Raw genomic sequence first — 25,106 nt, 5'->3', positions numbered from 1 at the left:
GGGGAACAAAAATTGTGAATTCCATGGTCCCTGCCCCCCTGGGGCCTGAGGGGTGGGGCTAAAACCACCAAAAATAATGCAATCTTTAAAAATCTTCTTCTTTACTCCTGGACATCAAGCAGTCAAACTGTTGGCATCATTGTAATAAGCATTGAGTCCTCTACCAAAATTGTGAAATTCATGGCCCCAGGGTCAGGGGTTCTGGTGCTAGGGTGGGGCTATATAGATCATATAGGGAAAGTGCATTATTTCTTTGAAAATCTTCTTCTCTGCTCCTGGGTATTAAATAAAGTAACTAAGTACATAGTTATGAAGAACAAGAGTGCCTCTTTCAAAATTGTGAAATTCATGGCCCCAGGATCAGGGGTTCTGGTGTTAGGGCGGGGCTCTATTGATTATATAGAGAAAATGCATTAATTCTTTGAAAATCTTCTTCTCTGCTCCTGGGTATTAAATAAATTTACTAAGTATATAGTTATGATGAGCAAGAGTGCCTCTTTCAAAATTGTGAATTTCATGGCCCCTGGGTCAGGGGTTCTGGTGTTAGGGCAGGGCTCTATTGAGTATATAGTGAAAATGTATTAATTCTTTGAAAATCTTCTTCTCTGCTCCTGGGTATTAAATAAAGTAACTTAGTACATATTTATGATGAGCAAGAGTGCCTCTTCCAAAATTGTGAATTTCATGGCCCCAGGGTCAGGGGTTCTGGTGTTAGGGCAGGGCTTTATTGATTATATACATTAGTTAAAATGCATTAATTCTTTGAAAATCTTCTTATCTGCTCCTGGGTATTAAATGAACTAATTTAGTACATAGTTATGATGAGCAAGAGTGCCTCTTCCAAAATTGTGAATTTCATGGCCCCAGGGTCAGGGGTTCTGGTGTTAGGGCGGGTCTCTATTGATTATATTGTTAAAATGCATTAATTCTTTGAAAATCTTCTTATCTGCTCCTGGTTATTAAATGAACTAATTTAGTACTTAGTTATGATGAGCAAGAGTGCCTCTTCCAAAATTGTGAATTTCATGGCCCCAGGGTCAGGGGTTCTGGTGTTAGGGCGGGGCTCTATTGATTATATAGTGAAGATGCATTAATTCTTTGAAAATCTTCTTATCTGCTCCTGGGTATTAAATGAACTAAGTTAGTATATATTTATGATGAGCAAGAGTGCCTCTTCTGAAATTATGAATTTCATGGCCCCAGGGTCAGGGATTCTGGTGTTAGGGTGGGGCTCTATTGATTATATAGTGAAAAGGCATTAATTCTTTGAAAATCTTCTTCTCTGCTCCTGGGTATTAGATAAACTAACTTAGTATATAGTTATGATGAGCTAGAGTGCCTCTTTCAAAATTTTGAATTTCATGGCCCCAGGATCAGGGGTTCTGGTGTTAGGGCAGGGCTCTATTGATTATATAGTAGAATTGCAATAATTTTCTCTGCTCCTGGGTATTAAGTACATAGTTATGAAGAACAAGAGTGCCTCTTTCAAAATTGTGAATTTCATGGCCCCAGGGTCAGAGGTTCTGGTGTTAGGGTGGGGCTCGATTGATTATATAGTTAAAATGCATTAATTCTTTGAAAATCTTCTCTGCTCCTGGGCATTAAATAAAGTAACTTAGTACATAGTTATGATGAGCAAGAGTGCCTCTTCCAAAATTTTGAATTTCATGGCCCTTGGGTCAGGGGTTCTGGTGTTAGGGCAGGGCTCTATTGAGTATATAGTAGAATTGCATTAATTCTTTGAAAATCTTTTTCTCTGCTCCTGGGTATTAAATAAACTAACTAAGAACATAGTTATGGTGAGCATGACTGCCTTTTCAGAAATTGTTTCATGGCCCTTGGGTCAGGGGTTCTGGTGTTAGGGATGGGCTCCATTGATTATATAGTAAAATTGCATTAATTCTTTGAAAATCTTCTCTGCTCCTGGATATTATATAAACTAAGTACATAGTTATGATGAGCATGGCTGCCTCAGAAATTATGAATTTAATGGCCTCTGGGTAAGGGGTTCTGGTGTTAGGGCGGGGCTTTATTGATTAGATAGGGAATTGGCATGAATTCTTTCAAAATCTTGTGTACGCCTGGGTATTTTTCAAACAAAGGAAGTGCATGGTTATGATAAGGAAGAATGCCTCATGGCCTTTGGGTCAGGGGTTCTGGTGAGGGGGAAAGAGCTCTATTGATTATATATAGTGAAAATGCATAATTTCTTTCAAAATATTTTTTCTACTACTGGTTATAAAGTAAAGAAACAAGTGTATAGTTATAATGAGAAAGGGTGCTTCTTCCAGAATTGTGAGTTCGTGGCCAATGGGTCAGATGTTCTGGGTAAGGATGGGGCTTTATTTATTTAATTTTATGGTGAAAATGCATTTCTTTGAAAATCTTCTATGCTTCTGGGGATGTTCAAGGCAAACAGAGTAAAAGTTTTAATATGCAAGGGTATTTTTACCAGATTTTTGAACACCTGGACCATTTAGTCAAGTGTTCTAGTCCTGGCCAGGGCTCTATTAACTTGTATTCTGCTGAGCAAAGTTATTCCCCTTTGCCATTCACCTTTGATAATTAATCAATGTAAATAATGTATTTGAAAGCTTAATAGAATAAGAGAATTATGCAAGATAATTTATTGTATAATGAAAATGTACTTTCATAGATTTAATGACTTGGAAAGTCAGATAGGCAGATAGATACTAGACCAATTATTTTGTTGATGCTAATCATACTATTTTTCTTGCTTTTGGGCAACAAAGCTTCATTTTTCAGTTTATGGATCCTCTAAATTGTTGTATTGTACTCAGGTGACCGTTAGGGCCCTTGGGCCTCTTGTTTTTATCAACAAATTCATTTTGTTTGACAGTCATAATTGGTTTTTATTTTCCTGCTTTAAGTTCACACGAAGTCAACGTGCTTGTCCTCATGTCCTGTCAATCAAAATCATTCAACACTGTGCAGGTGTGAAAGTCTCGTCACACCAAAGGCGAAGTGCTACACTGAAGTATTTCCAAGAAGTTTTAACATTTTATATCATTTCAAGATCTGATTCCAATTTTCCAATAAATAAATAAAATACACTTGGAATGAATTTGAAACATACTCCCTGGCCAATTTAAAATACCACCGTTGGCACATGTGTATTTTGAACTACTATTATTTAATGACTTTTTTTAGATGCATGTTTGTTTTGAGACTAAACTTTTTGTGCTACAAAACGCGTTAACTGCTTTTTAAATATTAATAAAAATATACTGGAACTACCGACTAAGTAACCGATTTAGGTGGAAAAGGGGGGGGGGGAGGAGTCTTAATCATATCGAATGGCAAAAAAAATAAATTCATTGTGAAGGAAGGAATTTTTTCTCTCAAACAATATACTTAATATATGTAAAGTAGAAAAATAATTGTAGTGTATTGCATCTAAATAAATATTTTTTGACCATACTATCAATTTAATTAGCTCCAAAGATATTTAATTAACTGGATATTAGCAGTACTATTTATAGTTCTCAGAACTAGTTCTAATATGTATTTCTTTAGTATTTGAAAAAAAAGTGTTAGAAATAAGTATTTTTGTAATTTTGCTGAAGTTGGTAAATTAATTTACATGGATTATTATCTCTCCATTAACGATTTGTTGTCTTTAAAATAATAACAAAATGTTGCAGTGCTTGAAGTATCCGTATATTGCCCGTATTTAAATTTTAATTTTTCAGCATCGTTCTACATGTACATAGGTACATACTTATAACAGCATTTATTTTCCAGAGTAATTTAATAAATAACCTAACAGCTAAGTTAGAATAATAATAAAACATATTGTAGATAACTTTTGCCGATGAAAAAATGATCCTTTAAACACGATATGTTAATTATTAAATTTCAAATTTGTAAATCCTTACTTACAAAACGAATGAATGAATGAACGGAGAGCGAACGGTGAACGCTTTATGAACGGTGAACGCGAGCGTACAATGAACGCAGAATGCAAAACTGTGAACGGAGAATGCACAGTGAACGAACGGTGAACGCACGCTGAATGAACGGTGAGCGAATGGCAAAATGGGAAAGTAGAACGTTTCAGGGACTGTATCTTTAAATTGAAAGCTCTAAATGTGACAGCAACATTTCAGGAATTAAAAAATAGAATTATATTTCATGATGATTAATTGATATACTATGATACAATATATTATATCCTTACCTTAAATATTTACCCTGGCAAATGTTTTCCCTTAAACACTGTTTGAGCAATGTATACCATTTAATTAGTTTATTACATAACCACAGTTTCATTGTGAAGCTATATATAGACAGTTGTCTCAGTTTTCGTGATGATAATTGGTTGATGTGTTAAAATAATTCAGCTTATACCTATAAGTTTTGAAAATTAAAAAAAAAATTTTATGTAACCTATTATTATTTATTTTTTTTTACATGTCAGTTACAAAGGACAAGAAAGGCAAAGACCCTTTTTGCCCCTGATTTGTGGTGTCTCCAAGAGGGATGCAATAGTGTATTATTACAAACCTGTTATCATTCCTCTTACAAAATGAGTATTGATTCTAAGTTATGGGGTACACAAAAGTCACAAAATATGTCATTTTCTGAATTTTCTCATTTTTATGCAAATTTTCATCAATTTTATAGTACATTTTGTTTCAGAAAAACAGAGCACAAGCTTGCTTATCTACCAAATTTATAAATTTCATGCACTTGCATCAGATGCTTCTTGTGTATAAAAATCTCAGTTAGGCATGCAAGCTTGTGCTCTATGTTTCCTGAAGTGAAAAGTATCTCATATTTGATGAAATTCCATCAGAAATGAGGAAATTCGGTAAAATGTCCAACTTTGGTACCCTCTTGTGGCCTCCCTGTACTCCTTGAATAAAAATACTGCTTGTTTTAAAAAAAGCAACATTTAAAGTTCTTAACTGCAAACTGTATCAATTTTAACTGTTTTTTGATTTTTACATCAAATAAGGGGCCAAATTTAGTCGTTACCATACCTTGTCCTTTAAAATGTAGGAATGATGTACATGTTGTATTATCATAAACATCTTTAAGGTATGTCACTCGTGAAATTTGTTATATCAAGGATTTTTTGAGAAGTATATTTTGGATAAGTACTCATATAGTATGACTCAAAATCGCAGAGAAAGTGGGGGGTCAGTGTGCATCTAACTGAGCTACGGTACAATTAAGTTGACCTTTTTGCACTTAAATTGTAACTCTTTGGTTAATCACTTTAACCGTTATCATATTTTATAAGATGTAACCATGGCAATAAACATAATCTTATTTTACGTAAAATAGTATGAATAATATTTATCATTGAACAAATCATGCAAATTAATGCGCGTAAATTATTGTGTGACCTTTTTGCACTAAAAAAGTATCATATTTGGGGTATTGAAAATCTAAATAGGCAATAGAATATTTTCTTGTATCAAACTTTTTACGACTCAAGTGCTGATCGGTCAAAAGTATCGAGTAGTTTAAAATAATGAAAGAAAAAGTTGGGGTCAGTGATGTAAATTTTGAAATATTGGTCAAAATATGCGATTTTCAGGCAAAAAACTGTGTAAATTTTATCTGGATTTCCTCAATATATCTTCATTTCTTGGCAATATTTGTTGAGCGAAGGTGTAAATTTTGTTATAAAAATATAAATTGAGACCTATATTTAATATTCCAGGCATATCATAACGGAAAATATTCTCTGTGTAAAAGTATGTGAGGCTAAACTTCCAAGATATTAAATTTAATAAATGTGTAGATTTGCAGAATTTTCTGCTAAATATCCTTCCGCCACAAGAAATAGTCCCTTATAAATCTTGCTTCTTTGTGAATTTTGGAGCAGTTTTTTAATTGAATGTTGAACATTTTACATTGTTTAATTGAAATATGTTATAAAGATTGAATTGTAATAAATAGTTTTTAAGTAAGAGGTTCTGACTGAAATTTTCTAAAAGGCTGACGAGTGACATACCTTAAGCATCTGTGGGATGTAGATACAGCTTTGTATGTGATCAGGTCTACCATAAATTCCTTTGGGCTTTTTAAGATTTTATCACATGACTAACCTGTATCAATATCCCAATAGATGTATAAAAATTTTTGCCATATTTATGTTCCCCAAACGAAGTTTGGGAACGTATTGTTTTTACTCTGTTTCTTATTATTATTATTAAGGTCTTCCCACTTCCTTCGGAAGACCTTATTGTTTTCCGTATTTTTTCTATTATTAAGGTCTTCCGACTTCCTTCGGAAGACCTTATTGTTTTCCGTCTGTTTTCTATTATTAAGGTCTTCCGACTTCCTTCGGAAGACCTTATTGTTTTCCATCTGTTTTCTATTATTATTATTATTCTTTTTTCATAGTACGGCCGATATCTCAGCTGTGAATGGGCGGATTTCAAAGATTTTTTCAGGGAAGATGCATCGTGAGAATATCTCCAGACATGTTTTTCATTTTTTGAAAAATCACTTCCGTTAGCGATTTTTGGCGAAATTTGTTTTTTTTAAATGGAGTTTTGTCCGTTAATTTTCTCGAGAACGGCTAAAGATATGAAATTGAAACTCACTGACATGATAGAGCATCAAAGGGAAATATGGTGATCAACCTTTATTTTTCGTCGTTCGGACTTCCGGTCGCGAACGGAAGTGAATTCAAAAATGTTAAATTTGCAACTTTTTTGTTTTTCAATATTTTTCTTTGATATTTACAGGGTTAATAGAAAGTCTTCCAAGAATTCTATGTATGGTTTCATCATTTTGATTGATGCATTTATTGCAAAGATATGACTGATCCAAACTTTCTCGTATGTTGCGGGTTCGAATCCTGCTGGGGCGGGAGATTGTTTTTCTCTTTTTTCAGTTGTAAATAATATTTTTCTCCGTGAAGACATGTATGATAGTTTTTGCTTATTTTTTAAAGCTTTGTTAACAGAGATTCTACAGAAATCCTTTAATAAATATGATCTATGTTGAAAGACTGTGTTACATAAACGCAAACGAAAAATACCTTCAATAAAGTATTAAATAAAGTGAGATAGCATAGCGTTCTGGAGAAAAGTTCGGTCGGAAGACCACTTGTTGCCGTAGCAACAAGAAACGCATCTAGTTATTATTATTATTATTCTTTTTTCATAGTACGGCCGATATCTCAGCTGTGAGTGGACGGATTTCAAAGATTTTTTCAGGGAAGGTGCATCGTGAGAATATCTCCAGACATGTTTTTCATTTTTTGAAAAATCACTTCCGTTAGCGATTTTTGGCGAAATTTTTTTTTTTAAATGGAATTTTGTCCGTTAATTTTCTCGAGAACGGCTAAAGATATGAAATTGAAACTCACTGACGTGATAAAGCATCAAATGGAGATATGGTGATCGACCTTTATTTTTCATCGTTCGGACTTCTGGTCGCGAACGGAAGTGAATTCAAAAATGTTAAATTTGCAACTTTTTTGTTTTTCAATATATTTCTTTGAAATTTACAGGGTTAATAGAAAGTCTTCCATGAATTCTATGTATGGTTTCATCATTTTGATTGATGCATTTATTGCAAAGATATGACTGATCCAAACTTTCTCGTATGTTGCGGGTTCGAATCCTGCTGGGGCGGGAGATTGTTTCTCTCTTTTTTCAGTTATAAATAATATTTTTCTCCGTGAAGACATGTATGATAGTTTTTGCTTATTTTTTAAAGCTTTGTTAACAGAGATTCTACAGAAATCCTTTAATAATTATGATCTATGTTGAAAGACTGTGTTACATAAACGCAAACGAAAAATACCTTCAATAAAGTATTAAATAAAGTGAGATAGCATAGCGTTCTGGAGAAAAGTTCGGTCGGAAGACCACTTGTTGCCCTAGCAACAAGAAACGCATCTAGTTATTATTATTATTCTTTTTTCATAGTACGGCCGATATCTCAGCTGTGAGTGGACGGATTTCAAAGATTTTTTCAGGGAAGATGCATCGTGAGAATATCTCCAGACATGTTTTTCATTTTTTGAAAAATCACTTCCGTTCGCGATTTTTGGGGAAAATTGTATTTTTTAAATGGAATTTTGTCCGTTAATTTTCTCGAGAACGGCTAAAGATATGAAATTGAAACTCACTGATGTGATAGAGAATCAAATGAAGATATGGTGATCGACCTTTATTTTTCGTCGTTCGTACTTCCGGTCGCGAACGGAAGTGAATTCAAAAATGTTAAATTTGCAACTTTTTTGTTTTTCAATATTTTTCTTTGAAATTTACAGGGTTAATAGAGAGTCTTCTAAGAATTCTATATATGTTTTCATCATTTTGATTGATGCATTTATTGCAAAGATATGACCGATCCAAACTTTCTCGTATGTTGCGGGTAAGAATCCTGCTTGGGCGGGAGATTATTTCTCTCTTTTTTCAGTTGTAAATAATATTTTTCATCGTGAAGACATGTATGATAGTTTTTGCTTATCTTTTAAAGCTTTGTTAAGAGAGATTCTACAGAAATCCTTTAATAATTATGATCTATGTTGAAAGAATGTGTTACCTAAACGCAAACGAAAAATACCTTCAATAAAGCATTAAATGAAGTGAGATAGCATAGCGTTCTGGAGAAAAGTTCGGTCGGAAGACCACTTGTTGCCCTAGCAACAAGAAACGCATCTAGTTAAGGTCTTCCGTCTTCACGGAAGACCTTATAGTGATTCTACTGTTTCTTATTAAGGTCTTTCGTTTCAGACGGAAGACCTTATAGTGATTCTACTGTTTCTTCTTTTTCTTTTTATTATTAAGGTCTTCCGTTTCAGACGGAAGACCTTATAGTGATTCTACTGTTTCTTCTTTTTCTTTTTATTATTATTATTTTTGTTCCCTTTCTTGTTTTCACGATTTCTCAGAGATGGCTGGACGGATTTTCTTGAAATTTTCAGAGATAATAGAGAATGAAAATACCTACAAATGTACTTCTTATTTTTTTCAAAATTCACTTCCGGTCGTCAGATATGTCCGATTTCCGTTTTTTTCAGAAATATTTTGTCCGAGTCATATCTCAGAAACGGTAAGAGATTAAGACACCAAACTTATATGAGTAATAGATCTTGAGGAGTAGGCAAATCCATTTGGGTTTAGAGCGTCAACCGTCACTTCCGGTCGTCACAGGAAGTGATCATAGAAATCGAAATTTTCAACTTTTCTCTTTTGAATTTTTTCTTTCATCTCATTGTTGCATCTAATTTGTAGATTCGAAATATGTTGATCCCACCGGAAACAAAAACGTCAACTTCCGGCTATAAGCGAAAAACTGCATAATTTGAGTATTTTACTTTCCCATAAATATTTTTTATAGATAACGTATTTGAACTGATTTTTGAATATGTTATCAGGACTGCAAATGTCTGGAGTAACGTCAAATATCTTTGTAAAATTCACTTCCGGTCGCGCGTTTAAATGTCCGCAATATGAGAACTTGTCCGAGTGAGACCTCAGAAACTGTAAGAGATTTAGACACCAAACTTATAGGAATATTAGACCTTGAGGAGTAGACAAAACCATTTGGTTAAGAGCGTCAGCCGTCACTTCCGGTCGTAACAGGAAGTGATCAAAGAAATCAAAAATTTCAACTTTTCTCTTTTGGAATAAGACTTGCATCATATAATTGTACCTTTTTCACAGTTACGATATGTATTGGTCCCATCGGAAACAAAAAACGACAACTTCCGGTTATAAGAGAAAAACAACAAAATAGATGTTTTGAATTTTCCCCAAGATATCGCTTATAGATAGAGTTCTTTAAATGAGTTTTAAATATGTTATTGAGACTGCAGATGTCTAGAGTGACGTGAAATATCTTAGTAAAATTCACTTCGGTCACGTGTTTCCTTGACCTCAAAATGAAAAGTTATTTCAGCGAGATCTCGGAAACGGCATGAAAGTTAGACACCAAACTTATAGGAGTAATAAAACTTGGTGAGAAGGCAAAACACATAGGGTAAAAAGCGTCAGCCGTCACTTCCAGTCATCACAGGAAGTGATCGAAAAAATCGAAAATTTCAACTTTTCTTTTTAAAATTAAAACTTTCATCGATTTATTGCTTCCCTTTCGCTGTTTTGAAATATGTTAGATTCCACCGGAAACAAAAACTTTAAACTTCCGGTTTTAAGAGATAAACTACGTTATTTCGTGATTTAACTTTCTCATAAATATCACTTATATACAAGTATTTGAAATGTTTTTTTACATATACTGTAGATACTGCAAAAGTCAGGAGAAAATTCAGAGATTTTTATTCAGTTCACTTCCGGTCGTGTGCTTTCCTGTCCTCAAAATTAGAATTTGTTCTTACAATTGTTCGGAAACAGTAAACACTGAAGTCTAAAACTTTCAGGACTTATAGTCAGTCATCAGTTCATTTGCATCGTGTAAAAATCGTGTGTCGTCATTACTTCCGGTCGTGACAGGAAACGATGCAAAAAAGTAATTTTTTAAGTTATTTTGTTTCAACAAAAGTTTTAGGTTAATACAGACGTTGGAAAAGACATGTTGATGCAAACAGGAAGTAGTAGAACGGAAGACCTTCTCATTACTAGTAATGAGTTTCTAGTTATTAAGGTCTTCCGTTTCAGACGGAAGACCTTATAGTGATTCTACTGTTTCTTTTTATTATTATTTTTTTTTTCCCCTTTTCTTGTCGGAGCGATTTCTCAGAGATGGCTGGACGGATTTTCTTGAAATTTTCAGGAATGATAGAGAATGAAAATACCCCCAGGCGTTTTTTTCATTTTTTCAAAATTCACTTCCGGTCGTCAGATATCTCCGATTTCCGTCTTTTTAAAAAATATTTTGTCCCAGTCATATCTCAAAAACGGTAAGAGATTAAGACACCAAACTCTAATGGTTAATAGATCTTGAGGAGTAGGCAAAACCATTTGGGATAAGAGCGTCAGCCGTCACTTCAGGTTGTCACAGGAAGTGATAATAGAAATCGAAAATTTCAACTTTTCTTTTTTGAATCTTTTTTTGCATCACGTTATTGCATTTCATTTGTAGTTTTGAAATATGTCAGTCCCACCGGAAACAAAAACGACAACTTCCGGTTATAAGAGAAAAACTACATAATTTGGGTATTTTTCTTTCCCATAAATATTTTTTATAGATGACGTATTTGAACTGATTTTTACTTATGTTATTAGGACTGCAAATGTCTAGAGTAACGTCAAAAATCTTTGTAAAATTCACTTCCGGTCGCGCGTTTAGGTGTCCGTAAAATGAGAAATTTTCGGAGTGAGACCTCAGAAACGGTAAGAGATTTTGACACCAAACTTTTATGAGTAATAGACCTTGAGGAGTAGACAAAATCATTTGGGTTAAGAGCGTCAATCGTCACTTCCGGTCGTCACAGGAAGTGATCAAAGAAATCGAAAATTTCAACTATTCTCTTTTGGAATAAGACTTGCATCATATAATTGTATCTTTTTCACAGTTTTGATATGTGTTGGTTCCACCCGAAACAAAAAACAACAACTTCCGGTTATAAGAGAAAAACTACATCATAGGGTTTTTGGATTTTCCCATACATATCGCTTATAGATAGAGTTCTTTAAATGATTTTTATATATGTTATTGAGACTGCAGATGTCTAAATTGACGTCAAACATCTTAGTATAATTCACTTCCGGTTGCGTATTTTCCTGCCCTCAAATTGAGATTTTATTCACCTAATTGCTCAGCACCAGTAAACGACTGAAGTCTAAAACTTTCAGGACTGATAGTCAGTCACCAGTTTTTCTACATCATGTGAAAATCGTACGTTGCCGTCAGTTTCCGTCGTGACCGGAAGCGATGCAAAAAAAGTGAATTTTCCAAGTTTTGTTTTCTTTTTACAGAAATGTTTGGCTAATGCAGATGTTAGATAGACTAAAACCATGCAAATCATTTTCACTGGGAGTGCCGGCCTAAAAACCGGACGTTGTTTCAAACATGAGTAGTTTTTCATGGAAACTTTTAGGGATGATCAGTTGTGAATAATTTAGGTGTAGAATGAACATTTTATTTGTTTGGAGTAATTTCAGTCTTGATGAAGTAAAAAAAAAAACATAGAAAGTAAATTTATTTCCGGGATTTTCTCATGACCTTGACCTTTGATCTTAACCTTTGATCTTGACCTTGAACTTCGATGACCTTGACTTTTGACCAAAAGGTCAGAATCAATAATAAATTTACTACTCTTTCTCCCCTCCCCTTCCCCAAAAAAATCAAAAAAAAAAAAAATCAGATTAATATCAGCCTAGAATATTTCTCTAGAACTCATACAACACCTCGGATCGACATAAAATTTCGGGGTTTTGCAGAAGATACCTGAAAGAAAGTTTCCTGAAAATTTGACAGTGAATCTCTGAAGTATATAGAAATTATGAATGTTAACGGCAAACACTACATCTTTTTTTCGTATCTGAAATTTAGGTGCTGATGAACATAAAAATTAATTAAAGCTTTTCTCGCTTATTTCTTCAGTTGTTATGAATAGCACTCGATTCTCTTGATATGATATGATATTTTAACACCAAGCATTCTTGCTTTCTCTAGTATGTGGAATTTATTTCAATTTTATTTAGAATTAATATTAATCGAATGAATGTCGAAAACAGCGATTTTTTCCCAGCAAATAAATTTTCACTCTCTCATTGGCACATTTTTCTTTCTAAAATGCATATCTGAAATTTTGATTCATGCTACTTACATTTAATTCAATCCACACAGAGATGCTTACCTATTATTTCAGGATATTCAGTCACATCCGAACCCGATCCGACATTTTCATATATTTGTAAACAAAGTCTCGACACTGCAGTTCTAATGCATCATAGGCTCTGAATGATTAATTCAATGCATTCCAAATATAGACCAACTCAAATAATTTTTTAAGCCGACAATCTGCATTTGCATTATACACCAATCGTGTTTCTCAATCTATTCAATACTGATCACTACATTCCATAACAAACAAAAGAACACGTGCTTTTATTCCTATTTATTCTTAAACAATTAATTTACTACCTCCATCTTCATCGGAATACGTGGTCTAGTGGTTAGCGCACAGGTCTTATAACCCGAAGGTTTTGAGTTCGATCCATGCTGGGAGAACTTTTTTTTTTTTTTTTTTTTTTTTTTTTTGCATTTTCTGCTTTTTTTTCAGAACAGTTGACAAAAGAATCAAGAAAACGGAAGACCTGTTATTGCCTAGGCAATAAGTATCTAGTATTCTTAATATTATTGTATAGACGAAATTTGGTAAAGGACTATGTCCGCTCCATTTCTCCAGAACAGCTTAAGATATGAAAGTTAACTTTGTCAGATATCATAGATAATGACTTGTAGATGTCACCATGAATATTCTTTCCGTCGTCAATACCTCCGGTCGTCACAGAAATTGGATTAAAAAGTCGATTTTTTCTATTTCTTCGTCTTTCGAACTTCTTTTTTCTGTAATATTCATAGGGTATGTAAAGACCCCTCTTTGAAGATTTTACGTATTACCAGTTTCTTGATAGGATTAAGAAGGAATTAAATATCTTTAAATATCTTAGAATTTCCGAAAACGTAGGACCAACGTTTCTTAAACACTACAAAATATTGATTTTCCCCCCGTATATATAGTTTGCGGGGACTGCTCAGTGCTTATTCACGTAGGAAGTGGTGTAGAGTTAACACCTTCCAGGTGATTGGGATAGGCCAGAAAAACCTTCCCGTTGCCATGGAAACGAGTTTATATTAAATAAAAACGGTTGTATATGATATGTGTGTGCATTTTATTCGCCCCTATTTTATGTCAACTGTAGAAGACATTGCCATCTTTAACCCCCCCCCCCTTTCTCTTTTTCGCTTTTATGTTTTGCATTCTTTATAAAATGACCTTGACTTTCATATCACAAGCAACTCTTCTTGACGTTTTCAAAATTATAAGCCTTAATTCTTTCTACAAAATAATGCTAATTTACATGTTTATGTTCAAGATCCCCCCCCCCCCCCCGCCCCCTTCCTCGAAGCAACCAGGTAGAATATAAAATTCACAACTTATAAGGAACTTCTTAAGAGTTTTATTAATAAGATTCGGTTCCCCTGATGTGATTTGACATTTTGCTACCATTCCTTCTTCTTCTGTTTTGTCTATAGAATTTATAATTATTTTATTTAGAATTAATTTATCTTTAGAAAGTAGTGATTGTCAGCTGCATTCATTAGCATTTCGCGTTTTCTTCTATATCTATTACTTGCATATTAATAATTTCATTAAATAATATTTAAAAGTATTAAAACTTCATTTCTATTAAATTTTATTCATTTGTAAATCCTTGGATCCGCTCCTGCAGGTGCGCGAAAGCCTCATCACTACTGTAAACAAATTATTCATCACGCCGAAAATGTTCATGATTCCACTAAACTAAGAAAGTTTACACATAGTTTTTCATCTCATAAACAACCATCAGCCCTGTCCAATGCAGAAATGCTCGAATTGAAGGGGAAATTTCAGGAATTGTTTTGCGTCAGCCATCTTTTGACGTGAACCTTACACCGCATTCTGTTATATTCTTAATATTATTGTATAGACGAAATTTGGTAAAGGACTATGTCCGCTCCATTTCTCCAGAACAGCTTAAGATATGAAAGTTAACTTTGTCAGATATCATAGATAATGACTTGTAGATGTCACCATGAATATTCTTTCCGTCGTCAATACCTCCGGTCGTCACAGAAATTGGATTAAAAAGTCGATTTTTTCTATTTCTTCGTCTTTCGAACTTCTTTTTTCTGTAATATTCATAGGGTATGTAAAGACCCCTCTTTGAAGATTTTACGTATTACCAGTTTCTTGATAGGATTAAGAAGGAATTAAATATCTTTAAATATCTTAGAATTTCCGAAAACGTAGGACCAACGTTTCTTAAACACTACAAAATATTGATTTTCCCCCCGTATATATAGTTTGCGGGGACTGCTCAGTGCTTATTCACGTAGGAAGTGGTGTAGAGTTAACACCTTCCAGGTGATTGGGATAGGCCAGAAAAACCTTCCCGTTGCCATGGAAACGAGTTTATATTAAATAAAAACGGTTGTATATGATATGTGTGTGCATTTTATTCGCCCCTATTTTATGTCAACTGTAGAAGACATTGCCATCTTTAACCCCCCCCCCTTTCTCTTTTTCGCTTTTATGTTTTGCATTCTTTATAAAATGACCTTGACTTTCATATCACAAGCAACTCTTCTTGACGTTTTCAAAATTATAAGCCTTAATTCTTTCTACAAAATAATGCTAATTTACATGTTTATGTTCAAGATCCCCCCCCCCCCCCCCCGCCCCCTTCCTCGAAGCAACCAGGTAGAATATAAAATTCACAACTTATAAGGAACTTCTTAAGAGTTTTATTAATAAGATTCGGTTCCCCTGATGTGATTTGACATTTTGCTACCATTCCTTCTTCTTCTGTTTTGTCTATAGAATTTATAATTATTTTATTTAGAATTAATTTATCTTTAGAAAGTAGTGATTGTCAGCTGCATTCATTAGCATTTCGCGTTTTCTTCTATATCTATTACTTGCATATTAATAATTTCATTAAATAATATTTAAAAGTATTAAAACTTCATTTCTATTAAATTTTATTCATTTGTAAATCCTTGGATCCGCTCCTGCAGGTGCGCGAAAGCCTCATCACTACTGTAAACAAATTATTCATCACGCCGAAAATGTTCATGATTCCACTAAACTAAGAAAGTTTACACATAGTTTTTCATCTCATAAACAACCATCAGCCCTGTCCAATGCAGAAATGCTCGAATTGAAGGGGAAATTTCAGGAATTGTTTTGCGTCAGCCATCTTTTGACGTGAACCTTACACCGCATTCTGTTATTAAGGTCTTCCGTTTCAGACGGAAGACCTTATAGTGATTCTACTGTTTCTTTTTATTATTATTTTTTTTTTCCCCTTTTCTTGTCGGAGCGTTTTCTCAGAGATGGCTGGACGGATTTTCTTGAAATTTTCAGGGATGATAGAGAATGAAAATACCCCTAGGCGTTTTTTTCATTTTTTCAAAATTCACTTCCCGTCGTCAGATATGTCCGATTTCCGTTTTTTTCAAAAATATTTTGTCCCAGTCATATCTCAGAAAAGGTAAGAGATTAAGACACCAAACCTATACGGTTAATAGATCTTGAGGAGTAGGCAAAACCATTTGGGTTAAGAGCGTCAACCGTCACTTCCGGTCGTCACAGGAAGTGATCAAAGAAATCGAAATTTTCAACTTTTCTTTTTTGATTTTTTTCTTTCATTACATTGTTGCATCTTATTTGTAGATTCGAAATATGTTAGTCTTACCGGAACCAAAAACGTCAACTTCCGGCTATAAGTGAAAAACTGCATAATTCGAGTATTTTACTTTCCCATAAATATTTTTTATACATAATGTATTTGAACTGATTTTTGAATATGTTATCAAGACTGCAAATGTCTAGAGTAACGTCAAATATCTTTGTAAAATTCACTTCCGGTCGCGCGTTTAAATGTCCGCAAAATGAGAACTTGTCCGAGTGAGATCTCAGAAACGGTAAGAGATTTAGACACCAAACTGATAAGACTATTAAACCTTGAGAAGTAGACAAAACAATTTGGCTTAAGAGCGTCAGTCGTCACTTCCGGTCGTCACAGGAAGTGATCAAAGAAATCGAAAATTTCAAATTTTCTCTTTTGAAATAAGACTTGCATCATATAATTGTATCTTTTTCACAGTTACGAGATGTCTTGGTTCCACCGGAAACAAAAAACGACAACTTCTGGTTTTAAGAGAAAAACTACATAATAGGGGTTTTGAATTTTCCCCAACATATCGCTTATAGATAGAGTTCTTTAAATGATTTTTATATATGTTATTGAGACTGCAGTTGTCTAGATTGACATGAAATATCTTAATAAAATTCACTTCCGGTCACGTGTTTTCTTGTCCACAAAATGAAAAGTTATTTCAGCGAGATCTCGGAAACGGCATGAAAGTAAAACACCAAACTTGTAGGAGTAATAAAACTTGGTGAGAAGGCAAAACACATAGGGTTAAAAGCGTCAGCCGTCATTTCCGGTCATCACAGGAAGTGATCGAAGAAATTGAAAATTTCAACTTTTCTTTTTAAAATTAAAATTTTCATCACTTTATTGCTTCCCTTTCGCTGTTTTAAAATATGTTAAATTCCACCGGAAAAAAACTTTAAACTTCCGGTTTTAAAAGATAAACTACGTTATTTCGTGGTTTAGCTTTCTCATAAATATCACTTATAGATAAGTAATTGAAATGTTTTTTTGTTTTTTTTTTTTTACATATGCTGTAGATACTGCAAAAGTCAAGAGAAAATTCAGAGATTTTTATTCAGTTCACTTCCGGTCGTGTGTTTTCTTGTCCTCAAAATTAGAATTTGTTCTCACAATTGTTCGGCAACAGTAAAAGACTGAACTCTAAAACTTTCAGGACTTATAGTCAGTCATCAGTTCATTTGCTTGGTGTAAAAATCGTGTGTCGTCATTACTTCCGGTCGTGAGAGGAAACGAAGCAAAAAAGTATTTTTTAAGTTATTTTGTTTCTACATAAGTTTTAGGCTAATACCGACGTTGGAAAAGACATGTTCATGCAAACAGGAAGTCGTATAACGGAAGACCTTCTCATTACTAGTAATGAGTTTCTAGTTATTATTATTTTTTTCCCCTTTTCTTTTCGGACGATTTCTCGGAGATGGCTGGATGGATTTTCTTGAAATTTTCAGGGATAATAGAGAATGAAAATACCTACAAATTCATCTTTCATTTTTTTCAAAATTCACTTCCGGTCGTCAGATATGTCCGATTTCCGTTTTTTTCAGAAATATTTTGTCCGAGTCATATCTCAGAAACGGTAAGATATTAAGACACCAAACTTACATGAGTAATAGATCTTGAGGAGTAGGCAAATCCATTTGGGTTAAGATCATCAGTCGTCACTTCCGGTCGTCACAGGAAGTGATCAAAGAAATCGAAATTTCATCTTTTCTTTTTTGAATATTTTTTTGCATCACATTATTGCATCTCATTTGTAGTTTCGAAATATGTTGGTCCCACCGGAAACAAAAACGTCAACTTCCGGCTATAAGCGAAAAACTGCATAATTTGAGTATTTTACTTTCCCATAAATATTTTTTATAGACAATGTATTTGAACTGATTTTTGAATATGTTATCAAGACTGCAAATGTCTAGAGTAACGTCAAATATCTTTGTAAAATTCACTTCCGGTCGCGCGTTTAAATGTCCACAAAATGAGAACTTGTCCCAGTGATATCTCAGAAACGGTAAGAGATTTAGACACCAAACTTATAGGAGTATTAGACCTTGAGAAGTAGACAAAACCATTTGGGTTAAAAGCGTTAGTCGTCACTTCCGGTTGTCACAGGAAGTGATCAAAGAAATCAAAAATTTCAACTTTTCTCTTTTGGAATAAGACTTGCATCATATAATTGTATCTTTTTCACAGTTACGATATGTGTTGGTCCCACCGGAAACAAAAAACGACAACTTCCGGTTATAAGAGAAAAACTACATAGTAGGGTATTTAATTTTCCGATACATATCGCCTATAGATAGAGTTCTTTAAATGATTTTTATATATGTTATTGAGACTGCAGATGTCTAGAGTGATGTGAAATATTTTAGTAAAATTCACTTCCGGTCGCGTGTTTTCTTGTCCTCAAAATGAAAAGTTATTTCAGCGAGATCTCGGAAACGGCATGAAAGTAAGACACCAAACTTATAGGAGTAATACAACTTGGTGAGAAGGCAAACCACATAGGGTTAAAAGCGTCAGTCGTCACTTCCGGTGATCACAGGAAGTGATCGAAGAAAACAAAAATTTCAACTTTTCTTTTTTAAAACTAAAACTTTCATCACTTTATTGCTTCCCTTTCGCTGTTTTGAAATATGTTAGATTCCACCGGGAAAAAAAACTTTAAACTTCCGGTTTTAAGAGATAAACTACGTTATTTCGTGGTTTAACTTTCTCATAAATATCACTTATAGATAAGTATTTGAAATGTTTTTTACATATGCTGTAGATACTGCAAAAGTCAAGAGAAAATTTTTATTCACTTCACTTCCGGTCGCGTGTTTTCCTGTCTTCAAAATTAGAATTTGTTCTCACAATTGTTCGGCAACAGTAAAAGACTGAAGTCTAAAACTTTGAGGACTTATAGTCAGTCATCAGTTCATTTGCTTCGTGTAAAAATCGTGTGTCGTCATTACTTCCGATCGTGACAGGAAACGAAGCAAAAAAGTATTTTTTAACTTATTTTGTTTTTACATAAGTTTTAGGCTAATACCGACGTTGGAAAAGACATGTTCATGCAAACAGGAAGTAGTATAACGGAAGACCTTCTCATTACTAGTAATGAGTTTCTAGTTATTATTATTATTTTTTTGACTTTCTAATTTTGTGCACGCGATTTCTCGAAGACTATTCAACGGATTTACATGAAATTTTCAGGAAAGATGTGTCGTAACATGAACTTGATCTATCTGAGAGAAAATTTGGAAATTCACTTCCGGTGCCAAGTTATGGACCATTTTCTGAATTTAAAGTGACATTTTGTCCGCGGATTATCTCAAGAACGGTAAAAGATATCAATGTGAAACTTTCAGGGATTATAGATCGTGATAAATACTAGCCGGGACGTGACCTTTTGTTCGTCGTCAGTACTTCCGGTTATTACCAGATGCAAATTAAAAAATTTGAATTTTTAAACTTTTTTGATTTTCAACATTTTTCTTTGATCATAGTAGTATTAATAGAAACTCTTCTGAAAATGCTTAATATATAATTTGTTTTCAAATAGATAAATTCGAACTCTAGATATTTGCATTTTAAAATTTGAAGCGGGTCCAAAATGGCGGCTGTCACCGTACACTCCGACGAGCAAGTCGGCACTCGGAGCTCCTCGGGTGGCTCGTACCTCGCACACTAACCTCGGACATCAACTGTGTTCTATCATGTTGCTGATACAGTCATGTGATCTTATTTGAAATTCCTCCAAATGTATATCTTTGAAAACTAAGCTACTTTGTGGCACGCCCAACATTATGTTTTTGCTTTCAAAGACTACTTACATGATGTTGTAATCAAAACAAATATAAAAGGAAAAATTAGAAAAGAAAAAAAAACTTTTTGAAGAACTTTATGCAGAGCGAAATATGAAATGAGTTCGCAGCTATGTTAAGGCTGTCCGAAGGCTTTATATGCATTAGATATATACTATTTTATTTTGAGCTATATTTTGTTTTCAATTTGTAATCTATGTATACATACACAGTTAAGTTGTAAAGAGAGTTGAATAAGGTATTATAAAAAAGCATTTCTGTGATGTCACATGACTGTGTTGATCACGTGACGGACACTTATAAATCTTCTTAAATATTGCACAAAAATCGCATCGGCACAAGTGAAAAACAAAATTATTGTGAACGGCTTGTTACATAAATCAATTAAACGTATTCTTAGGTATATATAAAGTGCTGGGGGCAAGTCTGAATTTTATTTCCTAAGAAAATATTTCACGAGAAATTCAACTTACCCATATACAAGGGGTCATTTTCCACTCTTCATCGCAATTTATACAAAATAGGATAAATTACATACAATCCCCCAGCAAAATTCAGTTAGAGGACATATCTCTCTAGTAGATTCACACAGAATATCTTCAATTAATCCTTATTATTCACTTGTGCCAGTCTAATATATACACGATTTATAAATTCTCACTCTGTCTACAAACGCGTAAGGGGGAGCGTTTCGCATTCTTTTTTGTAATATTGTTTGAATACGTACATGTTAGACAAGAAAAAGGAAAAACGATATTATACTGCAAATGTTCACCATCATAACAGCCTTAAAACAACAATCAAGACAAATGAATTAAACATCAACATAAAAAAAAATCTACATGTGATGTGAAAGGAATGTAAAAGTTATGACACTTTCCCCGTCATGCCTGCTCAAGTATGCAGTGACTTGACGTCATATGCCATCATGACTTCATCTCTAGCTAGTTCAGAGATGTTACTGCGGTTGGTACACTGTGACATTCTTCGGACAGCCTTATCCTAGCTGCATTACAAGGCAGTTTTCTGCGGAGAAATGTGATCGATTTGATACATATTCCTCCACCAATCACATGCGAGGTTTGTATGGAGGTAGCGGAGTCAGCCGAGGATTGCCGATTAGCAGGTCGGAGTATACGGAGACAGCCGAGCGTCTTGTTGAACAAAACTACCATAAGGATCAATGAAATATGAAGGAATTGTTGGATCTAGCAGATTTTGGAAATGGATAATCTGTCTTTGAAAACATAAATACTCTGACCTCCAAATACAATTAAATATGTACTTTGTACGGTACATACCATGACATATCTGAGAATCGAAACCATTCAATAGAACATACATTTCAAAGAAAAGGCGCGAAGATTTACTCGCGACGTTTGGCGCGAAATAATGTATCGTGATAAAAAAATGTTCTGATGCGGAAGTGCAGAAAAAGATTACGTGGACACGTCTGTATGAAATACATGTATATGGAATTGCTTGGAATGAAAATTTAAATAGAGAAGGGATAAAGGAAGTAAACAGTATCATCAGTTCATCAGTAATGGATTATTTCTTCTGCTAACAGTTATTGTTTAAACTCAGCAACGAATTCCGATGTGAATCTGCTTCCACAAAATTTGGCTAGCTAGCACTCATTCTATAATTCCGCAGTATATATATATATATATATATATATAAAACTTTAAACCTCCCTGACGCTCGTTACTTCATGCAACGATACAAAGTAAACATCGATGATGGCTGGTAAAATTAATCTGGTGTAGTGGTTTCCATATTGAATTTTCACGTATGCGATCTGGGTTTAATACCGATTATGTCTGAATTTCCTTTCTCAATTTTTAGCTTAAATTTACGTCTTCATCTTTATAAATGATGTTTGTTTTTTTTTCTGTGTGAATTCTGTTGAAATAATTCTTTAAAATCCTTGCAATTTTGAAAGACCCATGATATATTTTTTGGCTTCTTTACTATGAGCATATATGTAATTTTACATACAAAGAAAATCACATGTAAGGATGGTTATCGGACGGAAGACCTCTCATTGCTTGCAATGAGTTTCTAGTTATTATTATTATTCTTTTTTTCTACTTTCTTCTCCGGTACTTTTTTGTCCGCGAGTGTTCTCATAGAACCACTCATCCGATTGACATGAAACCTTTTAAGGGTTAATAGGCATGTTGTGTAGGTGTTCGGAATGAAGGTCATTTTGCGCGCACATGCATGCACGTGCGCGCGCGTGCAATGAGTGAAGTGACTAATATACTTGATGAAGCCACAACTTTTATATTTCTTGATGAATTGCTTTGAAACTCAAAATATAAAGATATATTAGTAGTCTAGACAAGATAACATGGTCAAATTAGCATGAACTCATGCGCATGCACGTGCGGTCTTCTCTGATTGGCTGATACAAAAATTTCAAAAATTTCCTTGTTTTTTGACAAAATACTTTGAAATTTAGAATATAAGTATACATTATAAGGTGCTACAACATGTTATATAGGAAATTTCTTGAAAACACGCGCATGCAGGTGTGCTGCAATCTGATTGGCTGAAACTTTAAATGTCTATAACTCCCTTGGTTTTCAACAAAACAGGATGAAATTTACGACATAGATAGGCACATAGAGCTCCTACATTATGATACTATCAAAAGTGAATGCAAGACCATGCATGCGCGTATGCTGAATTCTGATTGGCTAATACTTAAAGGGTTACATCTCTCTTATTTTTCAATGAAATTCTTTGATATTTAACGCAAATGTATGTATTGTGAGACACTATAAGAAAATTAATGTAAAAAATGTAGAAAACGTGCGAGCACATGCGCTGAAATTTGATTGGCTAATACCCATATGGCTATATCGGAGTAGTTTTCCAATGAAATACCCTTAAAAATAAAGTGTCCATCTATATTACAAAAGTATTTATTGAAGCTTGTAGGGAATGGGGCATCATAAGGGATTGGGGAGCCGTTTGGGGAACATCTGTAACGGTTCCCGTTACAATTAGCACTAGTTCTTTATTGTCTTTAGTGACACAATCCAGTAGTATGCTTTTCCTTGATGCTTAACTCCATTGATAGATATATCTTAATTGTTAAATTGACAGCTTTTTTTTTTTACAATGATCTCTTAGGTAGAAATAGATATTTTGAACTGAGCTTTTACACTGTACTGCATTTAATCTGAGACATACTGAAATTTTCCAGGAAGCTCCAGATTATTTAGGAATGAACATATTGCTCCGCCCAATATCTAACTCTTCACAAATGCCACGGCCATTCGGAGCGATCTTCCTGATCAGTAACCCTGACTATCTGTACACGGGAGAGTATTTCTGTCAGTATCAAGACAGTGTGATATATACCAGCAAATACATCTATGTTAGAGGTGAGTCATTTTATCAATCATGTTGGTGAATGACAGAATTGTTTAGTTCTGTCATTAAAGCTTTTTGTATAGCATGTCTTATGTCTGTTACAATACTCATGCACCTGTTTATACAAATTGTAAATGGTTTATTAATTTTTATTACTAAGAGACATTAGAAGCTCATAATCACAAACTATTTAGTTCATGAACTGAACTTATATATTATTTAGCCTGATTCAAGTTTTAAGATCATATTCACAAAGGGGGTTGCCAGAGACTAGAAGAGGTTATGCACTGGTAATGCGTCTCCCTTAAAGTGGAATTGTATAGCAATATATAATTACTGTAAATTTTCTGATTATAATGAGTTTAAGCTTCTAAATTCCTTAAAGCAATATGAGCTGCATTTTTGAGAATTTTATTTTGCTGTTATAATGTGTTATTATGATAAATTTGTATGCAATTTAAACATTTTTGATCAATTAGCAGAAATAAAGTATCAAATTTTTTCAGAATATAGGATTCTGTATAATCAAATATATAGTATTATATAAGAAATCAATATTGTACAGGACGACAATAATGTAATTTTGCTTAAATCAAAGCTTATAAATACTTCATCCATCGCAAATATGAACAACAGAAGTTTATAAACGTTCTTTTTTCTGTCATTGAAATAGTTAATTACAATTTTGCAACAAAAATTTCTGACATCAAAGATGCAGCTCATATTGCTTTAAGTTTCCTACCAGTTCTAAAAAGTGACAGGCTGTTGACAAATAGATGTTGCAAGAGCTTATATATACACATTCTAAATTGCTTTGAAATTCAAATATCATTTTTTACAGATGATGAGAATTTATTCTTAATGGAAAGCAAGCCCTATCCACATATGATTAATGCTTATCAATTTGTTCCCGTGGTACTACCGTGCAGTGTATCTGATCCTGAAGCAGAGGTCAAACTGGTGCGAGCTGGAAGGGTAGAAGTTCGTTTGGAGGAACATGGCATCATATATGACCCCCAAAAAGGATTTTTAATAGAGTTTCCAAGTTGGAAGTTGGCTGGAATGTTTTCTTGTAAAGCCACCAAGAAACAGATGACAGATAGTCTCCATTTTTACGTAACTTACACAGGTAACTTACAAACTCCCTTCAGAAAAAAGGTTCTTAATTCATTTTGCAATTTTACACATGTAAATAACAGTTCACCTGAGTCACCTTAGTCCTGCTAATCTGAAGGGGATTTATAAAGACTTTTCTCTTTATATTGAAAGAAAACACTTGGAAAATGAGGTCAGAAAAGACAAGAACTGGACACAAGGACCCTCATGTAGTGTAGATTTAATTTTAGTTATGACCCTGAGGTCTTTGTCTGAGGTCTAGGGTGGAACTGCAACAGGTGGTTAGAGTTAAATTCTGTCATTTAAGGAATAACTGTCTAAATTTTTGATTTCATGATGTGATCAATCGATTGGCTTGCGTGATAATTTGCATAAACGCCGAAGGCGTTTATGCATAACATTATCACGCAAACCAATCGATTGATCATCGTCATGAAACCAAAAAATC

General features: G+C 33.9%; 1 protein-coding gene across 1 annotated transcript in view; it reads left to right on the top strand.

The window, feature by feature from the left end:
- The window catches only part of LOC133173619 (platelet-derived growth factor receptor alpha-like), a 48,468-nt gene extending 23,592 nt beyond the window's left edge, over nt 1-24,876 (top strand). Inside the window, exons 5-7 of the mRNA XM_061308598.1 lie at nt 23,373-23,553; nt 24,384-24,671; nt 24,812-24,876. Of these exons, the coding sequence (XP_061164582.1) occupies nt 23,373-23,553; nt 24,384-24,671; nt 24,812-24,876 (534 nt within the window). The remainder of the gene's footprint in view (nt 1-23,372; nt 23,554-24,383; nt 24,672-24,811) is intronic.
- Nucleotides 24,877-25,106: the final 230 nt, after the last annotated feature.

This window comes from Saccostrea echinata, unplaced genomic scaffold (assembly GCF_033153115.1).
Source record: "Saccostrea echinata isolate AGI-Se365-2 ecotype Australia unplaced genomic scaffold, CSIRO_AGI_Sech_v1 ptg000056l, whole genome shotgun sequence".
NCBI lineage: Eukaryota > Metazoa > Mollusca > Bivalvia > Ostreida > Ostreidae > Saccostrea > Saccostrea echinata.
Note: the sequence above shows the minus strand (reverse complement) of the source record. Positions and strands in the feature narration are given on the sequence as shown.